At 54.9% G+C, this 18,398-nt stretch overlaps 1 protein-coding gene across 1 annotated transcript; it reads right to left on the bottom strand.

The window, feature by feature from the left end:
* Positions 1 to 101: 101 nt before the first annotated feature.
* Positions 102 to 18,126, bottom strand: TMEM11 (transmembrane protein 11). The gene is made up of 2 exons (XM_027625874.2): positions 18,014 to 18,126; positions 102 to 4,174 (listed from the first exon to the last, which is right to left on the bottom strand). The coding sequence occupies exons 1-2, from the start codon at positions 18,073 to 18,075 to the stop codon at positions 3,658 to 3,660; spliced, it is 579 nt and encodes a 192-aa protein (XP_027481675.1). The 5' UTR covers positions 18,076 to 18,126; the 3' UTR covers positions 102 to 3,657.
* Between the last annotated feature and the right edge of the window lie 272 nt (positions 18,127 to 18,398).

The raw sequence follows: 18,398 nt of genomic DNA on the forward strand, positions 1-18,398 counted from the left end.
AGGACGAGGCGTGGGGCATTAGCTCTGGTGACCTTCCCCAGCGCCCAGCGCGGCCTGGACGTTGCAGGGGCCCGTGGTGGAAGCGTGGGTCCGGACGTACGGGGCAGCTCCCTGTTTTCCGCAGAAAGCACCTGCTCCACCCTAACGGGGGAGAGAACGATCTTCCTGTTCACGTCAGGGCCGTTAGAGCCAGGGAAGAGCTGGGCCCACGACAGCCGTGGCGGCCACTCTAAAGCCTACTCTGAGATGGAATAAAATTGCCCAGTGCCCAGCACGTCCTCGGGAAAGGCAGTGACAGAGGAAGCTGTGCGTCCAAACGGGAACGACAGAACAGCTCTCCTCGGGCACTCAGTTGACTGGCACTTTCAGCGGGGCCCGGATCCAGGTGCTGTCCTTTTCTCTCCGTTAAACAGAACGGGCAGCAACTGGACACGATGTGACCTGCTGTCCTCTAAAGAACACATGCTCAGCAGCCACACGGGTCGGTCATCAAAACACGGCACCCACTCCGCTGCGGAGGGTGTTGCTGTGGGGCTCACTGGGGCAGCGGCTGGGGGCCCGCCAAGCCCCGACTCAGGCGCGGGTCCGGACGCGGAGCTTGGAGCAGACACAAAGGGTCTCTTAACCTACACACGACCCCTGAGCCCGATTCCAAACCACTGGACGTTCATTTACCTCCTATTTTTAAAAGACTCACACTCACTTTCTTAAACTTACTTTAGAAACTTTATATTCTGCCGTATCAACAGCAAATGGAACACAACCAATCATTAAAATCTAGCTACCTCCGGCCGGCTGGCAGACGCTGTCCGAGGCCCAGCCAGCTGCTCCTGAGGAGGTGGGCAGTATCGGAGAGGTAGTAGAGATGAGCTCCCGCCGCACAGATGCTCCTTTTGGCCTCGGAAACGAGGGAGAGGACTAAGGAGGGCCAGCGACGTCAGTGTTCTGGAACGTCCCCCTGGAGGGCGCGCTGGCGTGAAGGCGGGGCTCCCCGGCCTGGGAGGGCGAGCCCCCCCCCACACACACACACTGTGCCCCCGGCCAGGACCCCACTCTTGCTTTCAAGCCGGTGTTTGAATATGAACATCTGCCACCAGGGGCGGGGTGGTGCTCCTGTTGCCGTTTCTCTTTTCTGTCCTCAAGGGTTCGTCCCCTCCCCTCCCCCCCCCCGCCCCACCGTGGATTGTGGGTAGGTTGGGAAAGCTCTGCATTGGTTCTGCCTGCACATAAAGTTCAAAGGCACTGTCCGCTCTGCTCTGTGGGCCTCCTGGAGTTTCCCGGGCCGAGGGCAGAAGCATGCGCACTTGGGCTGCGCGCCCACGTCGGTGTGGAAAGCACAAGCACATGAGTTTCCATCCAGCAGCGCTGCACATCTGTGCGCGGCTCCCGGGTGGTCAGACGGAACAGCCCGCGCGCGCTGCCTGCCACCTGCAGGCTCCCAGGGACGCCGCTTCCCTTCCTTTCCTTATGGGGCACCGCAGCTGCTGAACCAGATGTGAACGCTCGGGAGGGAGCGGACAGGCTAAGGAGAGAGCCAGTAAGTGTTTGCCGGGGTCTGCTCCTCCGCATTTCTCGATGAGCTGACCTTTCTAAAGGCTCTTTGCTCTTCTCTGAAACTGCGGTGAGAGTGGGCACTTCAAACAAGACTCCTGTAATTGGGTTACTGGCGCGATGCATTGACGGACGTGGGCGCACACAGGCCTGGTGTGTGGACCTCGCAGGCAAGGGCCAGCTGACTGGGCCTGTGTTTCCCATGTCAAGAGCCCTGCGGCACGTCACCGAGGAGTGTAACCCGCTCGACTGTGACGGGTAATTAGAAAGGCGGGAGAAACGGGAGAAGCCTTCCAGGCGCCGGAGGCGTGGGCCTGCCGCTCCCCTTCCCAGCCAATCTGGGCCGCTGCTCACGTGGGGAGGCCTAGAGCACCCAAGTCCCGCTCTGCGGTCCGCGGCAGGCCTGAGTCCTCCACCTTGGCGGGGGACATGGAACTGCGGTGGTATTTCAGAATCTCGGCTAGTCCACCCGACAAGAATCACTTTGTTCAGCGCAGCTGGAGCCAGCCTGTTTGCACTTGGCTTCTGTTCCCGGTGAGGACTTCTGCTTAGCTGACCCGACCGAGACGGCTACTGCTTGTCGGCTTCCAGCCACCTCCCCCATGAAATCTGGTTTGCAGGCAGAGCATGGGGCTCCCTTTCCCAATCTGCGCCATTTATTACAAGACACCTGCCATTCGTGCCCGGCCGGCCTGGGAGCCAGCAGTCAGACACCCAAGGGGTTGTGGGCTCTGCACGTTGAGACCCTGTGTCTGGGATCACTACCGATCGAGCATTGTTGCTGATGGCCAGACTGCCATGTAAGCTATAGTGTGCCCCCAGCACCATCTTGCCACCCAGCATTCACCTGAGTGATTAGTATTTCTAGGCCTCTTGGAATTGAAGTTGTTCAAACTCTGTGGACCACGGTCCGTTGTGAAGTCTTTTAAAAGCGCCGGATCTCCCCTTACAATAAACGGACCAGTCGCCCACTTGAGCTCCTTGACGCCTTCCCACGTACCCCTTCATTATTCTCTGGTATCAGATCTTCCCGGTGTGGCCTTTAAAACTAGACTGCTTCTTAAAGGGGGACCCTTCAGAAGGAAGTGCCACGTAGCTCTTCAGGGGGGACTGAGAGCAGGTCTCAGGAAGGTTGCAGGTAAGGCGGGGGACCTGACATCCTTACGGAAGGGAAGATTTTTGAATTACCCAACACCTTCGAGGGGTATGGAGGAAGGGGTGCGGCACGCCCTCTGCTGTGAGGGAGGGGCGCGGGACCGGCTCCTGTGGAACGGGACTGCTGGGGGGGCGCTGGGCTCCGACTCGGGGTCCACATCAGGAACAGCTTCGACGCTTTGAAAACATACAGGCGTTCACCCGTGGGGCCTTCCAAATCAGAATCTCTGGACGGGAGGTCCCAGGCCTCAGCTCTCCACGTGGCCCCGCACGCAAACCCGGCGACCTCTAGGCCTCGTCACCGGGTCCTGCCACATCCCCGAATGGCATTTAGCGGCGCCCGCCTTGAAAACGAGGCTGGCGTGCGGTGAGACCGCTCTGGGCGGGGTCCGGGCCGGCCTCACGCACAAAGGCCTGTTGTTGCCGCGGACGGTGGCACCAGGCCACAGCAAGGAGCAGGGCTGGCGGGCTCGCGTGGTGCCCACAGCTCCCACGAGCAAGCGCCCGCCGGCAGCAGCTGCAGGTGGTCATGGACACAGCGGACACCTGAAGTTGAAATTCTCATAATTTTAATGGCCAATAGCTTCTGGTTGGCTCTGGATGGTACAGTTAAACAACAGACGTAAAGACCTCCCCCCCGCCCCACAGGCGCATTCATACCCCCTCAGTAGCGTTGCTGCTGTCCACGCTCCACCGCCCGCTCAGACTCCCACAGCTCAGACCCCCTGTGGGTTCTGGAAATCCACATCTTAGTGTAATGAGTTGAAAAACCCTTGGTACACCTGTGATCTGTGTTATTTTTTTTTTAAAATAACAAATATTAAACGAAACCCCTTCCCAGGCTCTGCCGCCCCATAGAGCAAAAACTGTTACTGGGGCCATCTGCATACTCGGGGGGGGGGGGGTCTCTCGTGGGCTGGGTCATTTGCTTCTCTCCCCGTCCTACTGAGATCATACGGCATAGAGTTCGTAAATCTTCTTTACACAGTACACCAGGGCGGCCAGGGCTATTGTGTTGTGCAGTCTCTTTCTGTGCAAGTCGTCCTTCCGGACCAGCACCACGGGGGTGGAGGAAGTGAGTGTGTGCAGGGGCAGGCGGGACAGTTTATAGGCGTCGTACTCCACTTGGTACTTGCAGCAGGGGTCAAACTGCCAGGAGATCCCGTACAGGGTGCAGCAGGCCAGGCTGAGCACGCCAGCAGGCAGGGAGATGTAGTGGGAGTAATCTAAGGGCAGGGCCAGCGGGGTGAAGAGGCACGCGGTGCCCGCCAGCACGGCGGTCTTGTGCAGGCAGTTGCCCACGGTGATCCAGCGGGCCGTCTCGTCGCCGATGCGTGTGGGCTCAATCACGATGTACTTGTACTGGGCTTCCAGGGCCTGCTCCAGCTCGTACTCGAACTGGTCTTGGGCGTTCTCCCCATTGTAGATCTCGTGCACGATGTAACAGTCTGTGGCCGACAAGCTCACCCTTGGGGCGGGGGGGGGGGGTGGAGAGAAAGAGGAGACAGTGAGACAGGCCGAGAAGCGCACACCCCGCCTCTGCGCCGAGACGCTGGGGACAAGTCCGTGGCTCATCAGAGAGCCCGAGCTCGTGAGGGCACCACGTCTCGCTTATGTTTTGATCTTCCCTGGAACCCGATATACAAGGTAGTCACTAAAGAATTTTTTTTTTCCCCTCTCAGAGAAAATGGTGAAATGTAGAGAGACACAGGGGGAGGAGTACCCAGATCCCTAAGGACATGACCACCTGCGGTGTGTACCAGGCCCGGCGGTTAGCCCAAGGCCGCGCACGGACAGAGCTGAGTGTGCACAGCAGCCCCAAGGAAGAAAGACTGTTTCGGCGCGGAATCACACCCACACAGAGGCCTGGGGTCGGCTGGATGAACCGGGCCCTTGGTTAACCAGAGCAACGCGAGGAGGAGGACCCTTCGATGGAAACCAACAGACCCAAGGCCGATAGTGCCAAACGCTCTGCCCTCGGCAAGGTTCAAAAGTCGTCATCCCTGTGCTGCAGAACAGAAGACCGACAGGGCCATCTTCACCTCGATGACCGAGAACAAAACTCCTCTGGCCGTCACGGGAGGATGAGGTGCACAAAGCACCCGAGGCCGAGAGCCCCAAGAACACCAGCACACAGCTTAGAAAAAGAAGCCCTCTGATTTAATTAGGAAAAGACAAGGCCTCGAGAACCGTGACAGTGAAATTCAGTGTTAAGGGGGTGACATGAAGGGCCCCTAGAGGTTCCCACCCATTCTGACCCTGTGCCTCCAGGACTCTGTATTTACTGCCAGTAAAGCTCCTCTCACTCACATAAAAAACACTGTTCACGAAGCCCCACTTCAAGTGGCTGAGCTGATCCAACTCCCCCCCCCCCCCCGGGACTAGGGATGGGTGACCTGACCCTCACCGGTGGAAGGCAAATCTGGAGGCTCAGGGACGGCTCAGCTGTGAACCATGGGCCCCGGGGGCATTTTAGGCGGTTTCGGGATTCTACTGACGTCTCTCCGGCGCAAACTTCGTATCCAAAGCAGAATCTTTCCACACCCCTGATGGGCAGACCTAAATATAGACCTGTACACGCCTTGTCATTTCCATTTGGCTTGTTTCAGCCTGTCCAGATCTTTCTGAAATTCCATACCGCCGGCCAGCGTATACAGTTTCTCCTAGTTTTATGTTCTCAGTTCATCCAGTAAAAAGCCTTCTTTATACCAGTCTCCGAGGGGGACACTGCGAGACACAGCTCCTGAAGCTGGATCAAGTCACTTAACCCTCTTACCAGGCAGTGCAGAGCACCCTCCACGTGCCTCGGTGAAAAGCAGCCCCTTCCCTTCAGCAGCCCCTGGGCCCTGGGCTGGTCAAACCATCACAAAGGAGAGGAGGTCCAGGGGACCCGTCTCGCTCTGGTGCTCACTGCTCCCCGCGCCCAAGCCCACGGCCCTCTGACTGGGGCTCCGGGCAAGTGTACCGAGCCATACAAAGGTGATCGCAGCCCACCACCTGAGGTCTGATTGCCCAACGAGTAAGCACAGCCCTAAGTGCTCAAGGACACAAGGCCATCAGCTCCCCACCTCCCGGGCACGCACACTCAGCAGCCGCTCCGAGGAAAGCAACAGGGGAGCCGGGGCTCAGAGCTTCCTCGTCAGGGACTGTGCACATTAAGGACAAGTGAAGGCTTTTAAAACAAGGTCACCCCAGAACCTCTAGGCCCTAGCCCTCGTTCAAAGATGAAAATGACACGTCAGGTGTGGTGAAAACTGCATTGGCGGGGGTATGCCTCAAGGAAAAAGGACAGGTGATCAGAGCCCTCCTTCCAGTTATTACTCCCAGGCAGGATTCAACACGATAAAAGCTACCTTTAGCCAACAAGTAAGCAAATCTAAGAGGCAGAGGGTTTCACTCTGTTAGAAAAACAACTGCTCAAATACTCTCCCCGAATAGTCTCCCCGTGGTTGCATCGGAAAGTCACTGGTAATGCGCCCCCAAGCGCAGGGGGGAGGGGCCTCCGTTCCCAGGTGGGAAGGACTTCAGCAAAAGGCACTGGCTGGGACTTGGGCAGAGGGAACTCTTTATTCTGAAAAAGTAACTGTACTGAAGCTGGGCTCAGGGGAGCCTCCTAATTAAAGCACAGGCCCTAATTAAACGGTGTGCACTGGGGAGAAGTCGTTCCCTGGGGGTCGGACAAGCAGCCTCCTGAACACGGGACATTGCCAGAGCAGCTACGGTGGGCCAGTAGGGAGCCAGTAGTCAGGGCCGCCTCTCCAGGAGGAGTTAACGAGGTGCTTCCGGAAGAATCCACCGGAAGTTGATGCAACGGGAAAAGGAGGGCTTTCCCCTTCAAGGCCTCCATTTGGTTTGAATTCAGGGAGGGGAGATGGAACTTGTTTCAGTTCTTACTCCCAGGCAGGGTCTCACGCTGGCTGGATAAGTCACAGCCGAAATGGAAGCCACTGGCCACGGGCCGACTGGCCCCGTGTGCGCAGGACCAGGGAGAGGACTCGCTCCCAGGGCAGCTCCGACTTCCCTTGTGTTCTCCAGGTGTGAGGACGAGGCGCTTCCGAGTCAGTGCGTGTCCCCACTGACTACCCCACTGACTACCAGAGCGAGGCCAGGGATGCCCTTCTGGCCACGAAGTCCCTCCAGAACGTTCAAACCAAAACGTGGGTGTCAGCGTTGGGATCACAGAATGTTCCTGCCCAAAGCCCAAGTCTACCTTAGTATACAGTGCCCTCTCTGCCCAGCAGATCGGAGGCATCCTGAACGTCGTGAGGCCCAGTAAGCAAACGCCAGTTGAAACCCCAGCACCTGGAACCGGCCGCTCCCTTCTGGAAACACACGGGCGGGCAGATCGCACTTCGCCGTCCCCGAGCCCCCTGCCGCCCGGGCTTCTGCAGGCCCAGCTGGCATCCACAGCCACGCCGCCTGCGGGCCCCCCTCAAGCCCGACAGTGAAAGGCCACTACCCTCCAGGTTCCTGCCTCACTGCTGCCGCCCCGTGCCCGGCGTCAGGCCCGACAGCACAGGGACGGACCGTGAGTAGACACGGGCAGCGGGTCACCCTCTGCGTACTGACCGCCACAGCGCACACGAGTGTGCTCATCCAGTACGCACACCCAGCCTTGCCAAAGCATGCCACAGCTTCCTGAAGCCCCAGCGGCTTCCCGGGGGCAGGTCACCCCACTGCTACCCGTCACCATCCACCAGCTACCCAGAGTGTAAAATCAGAGCACCCGCCGCACCGAAGTCCCTTCCGGGCGCCTTCCAACGAGCCCGCCTCTGAAGCCAGCCCAGCCGCAGAGCCGCGCTCCCGGCCCCGACGTGCACGAATTCTGCTCTTAAAGCCAAGGCGCTATTCCCAAACTCGGCACACGCAGTCGTTTCACTGCAAAACGATCTAATCTGAAGTCGTGGGGACATTTCCAGGATTCCATACGCTATACACAGGAGACACAAAGGCTCAAAACGCGGGCACGCGCGCACACGATCGGAGGCCCCACCTGTTAGAGGCCACCCATCAAGCGGTCAGCGTCTACTCCTTCCACCTGGGCTGTGGCAGCTGGGGTTCATGTCCCTGCAATTACAGGTTTTAATAGCTGCCTGGACCACTGGATTCAGTCCGCATGGTTGTCATGGGCTGTTACGTCACAAACCCGGTGGCCGAGTACTCCCAGGACAGGGCCGTGTCTCCCGCCACCGAGCTACTCCAGTGCCCACCCACGTGTGGCCTGCTTTTGTTTCCGGGTCACGTCACCCAACTAAGGAAGGAACCCAGTGGCCTTGAACAATTTTAGACCATCACCAGCCAACCCCTAACTTGAGCCCTGGTACACAAATGCAGATTAAAAAAAAAAGCTAATTGGGAGTCTTTGGGGCTTCCTAAGAGACTATATTTTTACTTTTCATGACAGGTGTGACATGAGCAGTAAGAGTGCATAATACAGAGTTCATGTAGGGCTGGCTAGTGGTGCAGCTGGTTGAGCGTCTGGCTCTTGGTTTCAGCTCAGGTGGCGATCTCAGGGTCCTGGGATCAAGCCCTGAGTCAGGCTCTGCGCTCAATGCACAGCTTCCTTATCTCCTCTTCCTCTGCTCCTCCCCCCAACTTGGCGCGCGCTCTCTCTCAAATAAATCTTAAAAAAAAAAAAAAGTTCATGTAAAAAGAGAAAGAGAACTGATGGAAAAGTATCCAAGAAATAAAGTGAAAAAGGCAAGTACAGAACAGCGATTATAGTACGTTATATTTAGTGTACTTTTAAGAAGCTATGTTTGTGTTGAACCACAGACCTGTACCTCTGAAACAAATAATACAATATATGTTAAAAAAAGGGGCGCCTGGGTGGCTCAGTCGTTAAGTGTCTGCCTTCGGCTCAGGTCATGATCCCGGGGTCCTGGGATCGAGCCCCACATCGGGCTCCCTGCTCAGCAGGAAGCCTGCTTCTCCCTCTCCCACTCCCCCTGCTTGTGTTCCCTCTCTCGCTGTGTCTCTGTCAAATAAATAAATGAAATCTTTAAAAAAAAAACAAAAACAAATAAAAAAAAAAGATAGCAGGAGGGGAAGAACGAAGGGGGGGAAATTGGAGGGGGAGACGAACCATGAGAGAGGATGGACTCTGAAAAACAAACCGAGGGTTCTAGAGGGGAGGGGGGTGGGGGGATGGGTTAGCCTGGGGATGGGTATTAAAGAGGGCACGTTCTTGGGGTGCCTGGGTGGCTCAGTCGTTAAGCATCTGCCTTTGGCTCAGGTCACGATCCCAGGGTCCTGGGATCGAGCCCCGCATCGGGGTCCTCGCTCCGCGGGAAGCCTGCTTCTCCCTCTCCCACTCCCCCTGCTCGTGTTCCCTCTCTCGCTGTGTTTCTGTCAAATAAATAAATAAATAAAAATCTTAAAAAAAAAAAAAGGGCACGTTTTGCGTGGAGCACTGAGTGTTAAGACACAAACAATGAATCACGGAACACTACATCAAAAACTAATGATGTAAGGTATGGTGATTAATGTAACAATTAAAAAATAAAATACTATTCTGAAAAAAAAACAACTAATGATGTATGGTGACTAACATAATAAAATTTTAAAAAATAAGTAACAAAAAGAAAAAGAAGGGAAAAAAAAAGCTATGTTTGCTTTTAGGGGCACCTGGGTGGCTCAGTCAGTTAAGCGTCTGCTTGGGCTCAGGTCATGATCCTAGAGTCGCAGGATCAAGCCCCGCATCGGGTTCCCTGCTCAGCAGAGCGTCTGTTCCCTCTGCTCCCCCCCCCGCCGCCCCGCTTGTGCTCGCTCACTCTCTCAAATAAAATCTTCAAAAAAAAATAAAAAGTGTATGTTTGCTTTTAAACACACAGAACATTCCTGGATATACAAAGACCTGAGATTTATGACCATCACTGGGGAGAGGAATGGATTGGCTCCGAAAGGAAAAGGGGGCTCTTTTACCGCGTAACTTCTGAGCCTTTCGAATTTAGCACGATCCATGGTACTTACGGTACAGGGTCGTCCCCTTGAACTCCCTCCGCCCGTGCGGAGGTCAGTTTGCCTGGGGAGCCCTTAAGTAGCCTGTGCGGCAGAGCTGATGCTCTCTCACCTGAGCCGGAGGGGCTGCTGTGGACGCTGCCTCAGGGTCATGGGCACTTGTCACTGGGGCTCCTGAATCGGCCTCCCTCCCTCTGCCTTCGACCAGAGTGGGCCTGAGACCCTCCCCTCTCCTCTGAACCCGCTCCGGAGGTAGTCAGGAAACGGTCATCAGAGGAGTTCCCTGCGAACACGGGCCTTCCGGTGCAAAGGTGGCCACGGCGAAGCAGCCGGATGAACTCCACTCCCCCGATGTGGGCACCCTCTGTGCCCCGGGCAGCCTGCCCAGCATGTGGCGCCCTGGTCCCCTAGACCATCAGGAAGCTGGTCTCAGAGGAATCCAGAATTACAAAAGTAGTCTCACCCATGGGATCCCCAAAGTCTGGAGATACCTCCCCCAAAGTCAGAGCTGTGCAAAAACGTTCCAAGCAGCACTGAGGCGAAGAGATCGCCGACTCGGGCGGTTCCTCCGTCAGAGCGAAAATGGAGGCACAGCTGAATCCCTCACTTGTAAGGTGGGGGAGAAAGCCGGTAACATGCAGGTGCACACCCTACACACGCGTGCAGCAGCGCACAGAACCCAAGGAGGTGCTACTACCGAGGACTGTCTCCGTGTGCGCTGTGAAGAACAGCAAGGAAATGACAAGTCATGAGCAAGGGGGCCTCTGCCTGCCGGTAGGGACACGTGGGCCAGGGTAATGCTCGTTTTCTACTAAGGCTGAGCGGGGAACACACGGGTTTACTGTGTCTTCAAATCACGGTGAAACCCACATAAAATGTACCATCCTGACCATTTCTTTTTGTTTGTTTGTTTTTAAAGATTTATTTATTTGACACAGAGAGACACGGCGAGAGAGGGAACACAAGCAGGGAGAGTGGCAGAGGGAGAAGCAGGCTTCCCGCTGAGCAGGGAGCCCGATGCGGGGCTCGATCCCAGGACCCTGGGATCATGACCTGAGCCCAAGGCAGACGTTTAACGACTGAGCCCCCCCAGGGGCCCCCTGACCATTTGTTAAGTGCACGGTTCAGTAGTGTTCGGCACCTTGCCGCTGTCGTGCAACCAATCTCCGGGACGCTTTCCGCTGGCAAAAGGACACCTCTGCCCCCGTGAAGCAACAGCCCCCACTCCCCACCCCCACCCCCCGACTTTGTGCCTCTGAGCTGGACAACCTTAGGTACCACACGTAAGTGCAATCGTACAGTATTTGTCCTTCTGCAACTGGCCCTACTCGACGTGATGTTTTCAAGGTTCACCCACGTTCTACAGCATGAGTCAGAATTTCCTTTCTTTTTAAGGATGAAGAAAAACGATTCCATCGTACGTCTATACACTTGTTCATCCATCACCCTTGGGATACTTCCACCTTCTAGCTACTGGGAATACTGCTTCTGTGAGCATAGTATAAAATGATCGACTCCGGTCTCCACTTCTAATTCTTCTGGATACACGTCTAGAGGCAGAAGTGTTGGACTGTGTGGGGATTCCACTTCCCACTGGTTGCAGAACCGCCACGCTACCCACGGCTGCATCCCTTTACATTCCCACCAAAAGGGCATGTGGGGTCCAACTGCTCCACAACCTCAGTAATCCTTCTAATTTTGTTTTGTTTTTGTTTGTAACTGTAGCCACCCTGATGGGTGTGAGGTAGGGATCTCCCTGTGGTTTTGATTCGTACTTTTTATGGAGATAGCAGTCACATGCCACACAATTCACCCATCTGGAGTGTACAGTTCAGTGGCTCAGCGCCTTCGCTGCATTGTGCAGCAAGCACCATGAGCAATTCTGGAGTTATTTCCATCACCCCAAAAAGAAACCCCATCCCTCCCCATCTCCCCCGGGCCTCCCCAGCCGCTGGCAAGCACCAGTCTACTTCCTGGCTCGACAGACTCACCTATTCTGGACGTTCAATATAAACACAATCATGTCTGCGGCCTTTTGTGACTGGCATCTTTCATGGAGGGTAATGTTTTCAGGGGCCAGACACATGGCAGCAAGCTTATGACTTTTCACATGTTAGGAACATACTTTTGATGTGTGTAACATAGAGTTTTTTTTTTTCTTAAATCCAAGACAAAACATCTGGAGCGAGGTATCAAAGATGCTATGCATAAAGAAAAGTCAACAATGGTTTTCTTCGGATGGTAGCCTAACAGGTGACTAAAATTTTACTTTCCTTCATAGGTTTCTGTCTTTCTCAAAAAAGAAAACAAATACACATGTGCTTCTTTCATAATGGGAAAATTAATGGCCAACTTTTTCTTAAAAAAAGAAAACTCTTGCTCGACAGCCCCATATCCCTTGGGGTGACAAGACCCCACAGCCGTGGACCGTCCACAGCCGAGGTGAGCGGAGGGAGCCCAATTCCGGCTCCAGCAGCGCCTCCGTGCTTGCGGAGAAGCCCGCGCTACCAGCGAATGAGCCCACCGCCGCGAGTCTGGGCACAGGCAGCCATCTCGTGGCTGAGGTAGCCTGCTGGTCTCAGCCCCCTGCCGTCCTGCCAGTGAGCAGGAGGAAAATTCCATTTCCCTGTCGGCTCAAGCAAGCACTGGCCAAGGGGCCGTGCAGGCCACCATCACTTTCTGGTCCTGGCAGAACCGGAAGAGGCTAATCTAACTGTAGCGGAAGGCCTTCCTTTGGGCCCACTTCCTGGAGCGGGCCCTGGGCTCCCAGGCAGGCCTGGGCTGTGAGCTCCCGTCTGAAACACAAAGGATTGTCAGTTCGGATTGTCAGATTGTGGAGGCAGACTGTGTTTTCACCACAGCAACCCAGCACCGGGCCTGAATGTGACAGGGTACCAGCAGACATCAGCGGAAGCACATTCGAAATGAGTGGCAGGGGAAAAACAATTACAGTAATTAAGAGAACAGGTGGGTGAAAAATTAAACTAGGTCCATATGTCAGGTTGCTTTCCACCTACTAAGCCTGTGGCCACTCCATTACCTGTGCTCTGTGAGGTGCTGGACTTTACCTCTACCCCCCCCCCCCCAGATCTAGAATCCACTTTTGGCTAACCAAAAATTGCCAAAGCAAGCAGAAGGGTTCTATGCTGTGGATTCAAAGGCCACTTCGGACAGAAAGGCACACGCACATAGCCCCAGATGTGGAGAATGACTCCAAACAGGCCAAGGAACTTCCACGGGCACCTGGCATGTTCATCTGATTCAGAGAAAGCCCCGCGCAAGAGCACACGCTCCTCCCTGGTGCTCCGCGAACCGCACAGCGCTCTGCCGTGGAGTAAGAACACAGTGCACCGAGTGGGGGAGTCCGGAGACCTGGATTCTAGTTCCTCTCGGTGACCCGCTGGCTTTGTAGCCAAGGGCAAAAGCCCCTGCTGCTCTAAGCCACGCTGCCTCGGGTCAAACAGGGCAAAGGCCCCAGCTCTTCCCGAGTGAGTGCCGCAGCGAGGGTGGAATGGGGTCAGCTATGCCAGCCAAAGGGACAGCTGCAAAGCACCCCCCAGCGTAAGGCCCACGCAGCTGTTTCTATTTAAATTAACTAAAACTGTCGGGGCGCCTGGGTGGCTCAGTTGGTTAAGCGACTGCCTTCGGCTCAGGTCATGATCCTGGAGTCCCGGGATCGAGTCCCATGTCGGGCTCCCTGCTCAGCGGGGAGTCTGCCTCTCCCTCTGACCCTCTTCCCTCTCGTGCTCTCTATCTCTCATTCTCTCTCTCTCTCGAATAAATAAATAAAATCTTTTAAAAAATTAATTAATTAATTAACTAAAACTGTCAAGTAACAACTCCAGTTCCTCAGACACGGGGGCCACACCTCGAACACTCCACGGCCACCTGCGGCCAACGGCTACCCTAATGGACAGCACAGAGACAGAACATTTCTCTTACGGCAGAAAATCCTACCGAACAGCCCTGAGCTCAAGGACTCCTACGACTATACTAAGCGATTACTGGCTCTCCCCAGAACTCCGTGGCCCATAATGCTGCTGCTGGCGGCAGGGACAGAACACAGTGGCAGCTGGGAGGTGCCCAAGGGTGTGCTCCGTGGAGGACCTCCCACGTCCTCCCACTGCCCCTGCTCACCGAGGCCCCGGACGGAGAAGCCCAACTCAGGCCGGGCCTCGGCCTCCCCTCCCCGCATACAAGATGATCTCGCCCTTCTTCAGGAAGTTGGGATGGAGCTGGAACGGGGCCTAAAGGACTAAACCCCCGAGGCACAAGGTACTGCTGCTGGAACCAGACTGCTCAACTCAATGCAGGAAAATGGAAAATCGTGCCTTAAGAGGATGAACCCCACAGATGACCTTAACTCGCAATATCCAAGTTCCGGGATCAGAACAGGTGGCCTAAGTGTGCACGACTCCACCTTCTGGTAGCCAGCTGGGGAGGACCCACACACCCAGAGACCCGGGTGCAGGCGCTCTACCTGTGTGGCTCATCCAGAGCAGGATGAAAGAAACATTTTTACCACATACTAGAGCCGGAAAGGCAGTTTTCCAAGAGAAAAAAAGAAAAAAAAAAAAAAAAATACCCCCGACCACTTAGGGTCCTCAGCTTTAGAAGGAAAAGAACAGATCAGAATGAGGAGAGTGTCACTCCCGGAATGTGGGCCGACTGCCCACATGGCTTGGGGCCCATCTGTTCAGCTGGACTGGGACCTAAACTCCCTACCAGCCATCCAGGACCACGTCTCTTCAATTCACATATTAAAGCAACACTGTCAGAAAAGGAGGACCGAGTCCTGGGAAAGAAGGTAAATGGTACAGAAAGACGGGGACATAATCCCACGGACCCGGCTCCCTAAAAACACGGGCAGACGGCCACACAGGCCAGCGGAGGGGGAGGGCCGCAAGAAGTGCCTTCTCCCGAACCCCTGAGCACTTAGGCCCGTGTGCCCGGCCCTCTGAACACCCCAGGTCTGTAAACAGCACTGCTGCTTTGCATCGCGATCAGAATCAGATCAAGCAGATCTTCACATGATGAGAAGAGCGGAAGCTGAGAGTACGTGGTTATCCTCACATTCCAACAATCACGCTCGGAGGCCCTGACGGAGTGAAGACAAGCAGCCCAAGTAGGACGGGCGGGACCGTCTGTGAGCTGGTCCGGGGTGGCACCCAAGGGGCAGGACACACAGACACCTGCACTGTGCCTTCCTAGATGGGCAAGTGTGTCTCAAAGACGCCGACGGGACAAGCGGCAATCTGTTTCGTGTGCTCGTTGCCAGTGTGCTGAATTCTGGACAAGAATTCAGGTTACAGCTCAGAGTCTGATGTTCTTCATGACAAACACTGCTGAGTCCCTGGATTTAATGGAGTGGAGAGAAAAATCAACATGCAAGCAGCTGGCATTTTGCTATTTCCACCCCTCTCGTCTTGTAGTCTAGACCAGCGTTGTCGCATCACTAGAACGTTCTGCAGTGACGGAGTGGTTCCACAGCTGCCCTACGCAATGTGGTAGCCCCGAGTCCCATGTGGCCACTGAGCGAAATGTGACTAGTGTGACTGAGGATCTGAATTTTTTCATTTTATTTATTTTTATTTAATTTTTTAAGATTTTTTTTTTTTTTTTCTAAGTATACTCTCTACACCCAACATGGGGCTTGAACTCACAACCCTGAGGTCAGGAGTTGTACGCTCTACTGACTGCGCCAGCCAGGGGCCCCTGTGTTTAATTAACTGAAATTTAATTGCCACATGTGACTAGTGGCTACAGAATGAACACAGTTCTAGACTCAAGAACCAGGTAAAGAATTCACACATTGTGCATTCTAAAGTGGACCACCGTTAATACAGAGCTGAGGTCAGTAATGCCGGTGGATGGTACGGCCCTGGGCCGGGCCTTTAAATACAAGTCATGCCTTGGAGTTTGCAGCCACTGGCAAATCTGGAAAGCCTGCCCAAAGTGTTGCTCTGCTCCAGCTCCTGCCCCAAACCAGGCAATGTGTCCTTCGCTTTCAGCATAAAGCAGACTCCAACTGGGTGTGTCAAGCAATTCTGGAAAGTGGTCTTCCAATGTGAAGCTGAGATTTGAGTCAGCACAAATGTGACATGGAACAAACTCATTTAAGAGAGCCATAAACAGCCTATTTCAGTCGTAAGAGCCAATAATATGCTTGGGCCTCTTAATCTACGGTGCTGGGCAATCAATTAATCCAGCCTGCCCCACCCGAACAGTCTTTCCACCCACTGAGCAGGAATGGAGGTGTGCCCAGACGTTAGCTAGCTGGCCCAGTAGCGGGTTATGTTTCCATCCCCTGCTCACTGTGGGAGGATAGTAAGGAAACTGGGCTCAGACAGATGACTCCTCCAACAGAGCGTGGCTAGGGCCTCCCAGAAAAGGCAAACAGAAGGGTCTCCCCCAGCCACACACCACAGTTATCTGGAAGAGAGAGAGATGGGGCCACCCGAATCACAAAATTTGATGCCCCATTCCTGGCTGACAGACAGCATCTGCATTTGTGAGCAGAGCCTTCAGTTCCAGGCCAAAGGTTGCAACCTGCACACCTAGGGAGACTAGGCAGGTAACTGCAATGAGTCAAGCTGTCAGGTGAGTAATGAACTAGAGAGCACTTGCCCTGACCAAAAAAAGTCAGCCACTACTCAGCTTTTCAAGGGCAGTTTTATGTGAAATCTTTCAACTTCTAAGTATTGGCAACTGATTTAAATTCTTTTTAAAACCTGAGAATCAACAGTCAAGGGCTGGATTCAGCCTATGGGCTGCTAGTTTACAGACTCCGTTTTGAATTGATGCCCGTCTCCAACCAAGGAGATAAGAGCCCCAGTATCTCATTTCTTAGATCAATAAAAGCTTAACTTGTGATGGCGCAGCCCTCCTTGTATGGTGTCTGGGGCATTCCTATTTGGCCCTTCCAGCTGTTTTTATCCAGGAGGGAGAAATGCCTTTCTCTCAGCTACTCCGGCTTTTCTAAACAGGATTAATGGTCGCATTAAAGATTTGAAAACGTTTGCAGGTTTAAAGGCCATCTGGAAACCATCGAGGTCACTTCTTTAACTTCTTCCTAGGGTCTGATCTAAGAAATAGCACATGGGAGTTGGAAAGACAAAAATTATCTGCTTGCCATTCACTGCTTTTCCACAGAAGAGGAAGTGCAGAACAGACAACGTTGGATAACTCTGAGCTTAAGAATAAAATGTAAGCTGGTCTATCCCAACTACCAAACAGGAAGAGTCTTCTGAGCTGAAAAAACCATCTGCAGGCAACAGCAATGAATATGTGATGGAATCAAAGAAAAGGAATAATGAGGAGAGTTAAGAGAAAGGCGGTGGGGGAGGGGGAGAAAGAGAACTTTTCTGGGTAATAAGGCTTTCCAAAGAGACAAAAAACAAGCAAACACCCAACTTTCTTGCTAACCTCAGCTATGCCAACCAAGCCACAACACAATGGACAGAGCAGTTGAATCCAGGTGACTCCACCAATACAAATCCTTCCCCAAATTTCTAGTAGCTGAACAGCTTCTAGCGGCTTCTACGAGCTGAAACTGCTTTCCTGAAGCAAAACCTGTAATTCAACACGAAACACAAAAACCATTCCAATCTCATCTTCTAGAAATCAGTTCTCCAAATCGAGATCCACCTTGGAAGAAACAAGCCCCTAGCTCCCTACCCACACATCATTCATTAGGAAAGGTCACTTTAAAGGACTTCCACGGCAGGGGCGCTTGCAGAGAACCCTCGAAAAGTCGCAAGAATCGAGGGTTCGAGGAAGCGGCCAGCTCTCGGCCCGGGAGACAAACTGAGGAAGGTTAAAGCTACCCTGATAAACGTGCAGACCGCACTGCCCTGCCCGCAGCTGGCCCACTCGGTGAAGGCTTCCCTTCCTTCTCCCTCCCGGGAGCCATTCCTCACCACGTCAGGGGTCGCGGCCCAGACGGCCACGCTCGTGGCCAGGCGGGACGGGAGCTTCGGCCGCGGGATGCTATAGGCGGGTCCCTTGGGCCTGCGCGGGGCTCCCGGTCCTTCCCGCGTGGCCCGGGCCCGGCCCGGCCCCTGTACGGACGCGGCCCACCTCGCCCGGCCCCGCCATCGTCACCTCCCCTGAGCCCTCCGCGGAGGCCGCTTCAGCCGGGCTAGAGCGGGTGCCGGCTCCCATCCAGATCCTGGATCGCCCGGGACAGGAACCCCTCGTGCCCCGCAGGGCTACGAGGAGGGCGGGTGGGCGGAAAGGGGGGCCCGGGGACGAAGGCAGGGACAGCGCTGCAGCCCCAGGAGCCCTCACTGGCCTCCAGGCTCCTGAGCCACTCGCCCTGGGAAAGCAACAGGCCCCCGGATCTCACCTCTCTCGGGCGCTGCCGCCACTGCTGCCCGGGCCAAGACGCCTCCTTCCCCAACCGGCCATCTTGGAGACACTCCGCTCGCAAATGTCTCGCGCCAAGGCGGCCTCGGGATAGTGGGCGGACGGAAGGGAAATGTAGTCCGGGCCCAGCTCCGGACTATACAGGAGGTGGAAATCGAGCCCCTCCTAGGACTACAATGTCCACAGTGCATCGCGCGCGCCGGAAGCCCCGCCTCTTTGAGGTCGCCTGGGAAATGTAGTCCTCAAGCCGGGCGGAGCGAAGGAGGCACCCTGGGAAGAGTCCTATTCAGGGCATCTTTTTAGAAATTAAAAATTCCCAGAGTTCGCAGCCTAGGAGTCACAGGCGCCCGCCCGCCTGTACGGGC

The sequence above is a fragment of the Zalophus californianus genome, chromosome 16 (genome assembly GCF_009762305.2).
Source record: "Zalophus californianus isolate mZalCal1 chromosome 16, mZalCal1.pri.v2, whole genome shotgun sequence".
Taxonomy (NCBI): Eukaryota; Metazoa; Chordata; class Mammalia; order Carnivora; family Otariidae; genus Zalophus; species Zalophus californianus.

Coding starts and splice junctions, on each gene's coding strand:
- TMEM11 (XM_027625874.2), bottom strand. CDS start 18,075: ATGGCCGGTTGGGGAAGGAGGCGTCTTGGCCCGGGCAGCAGTGGCGGC. Junction 4,175..18,013: donor GGCGGCAGCGCCCGAGAGAG/GTGAGATCCGGG, acceptor CCCCGCCCCAAG/GGTGAGCTTGTCGGCCACAG.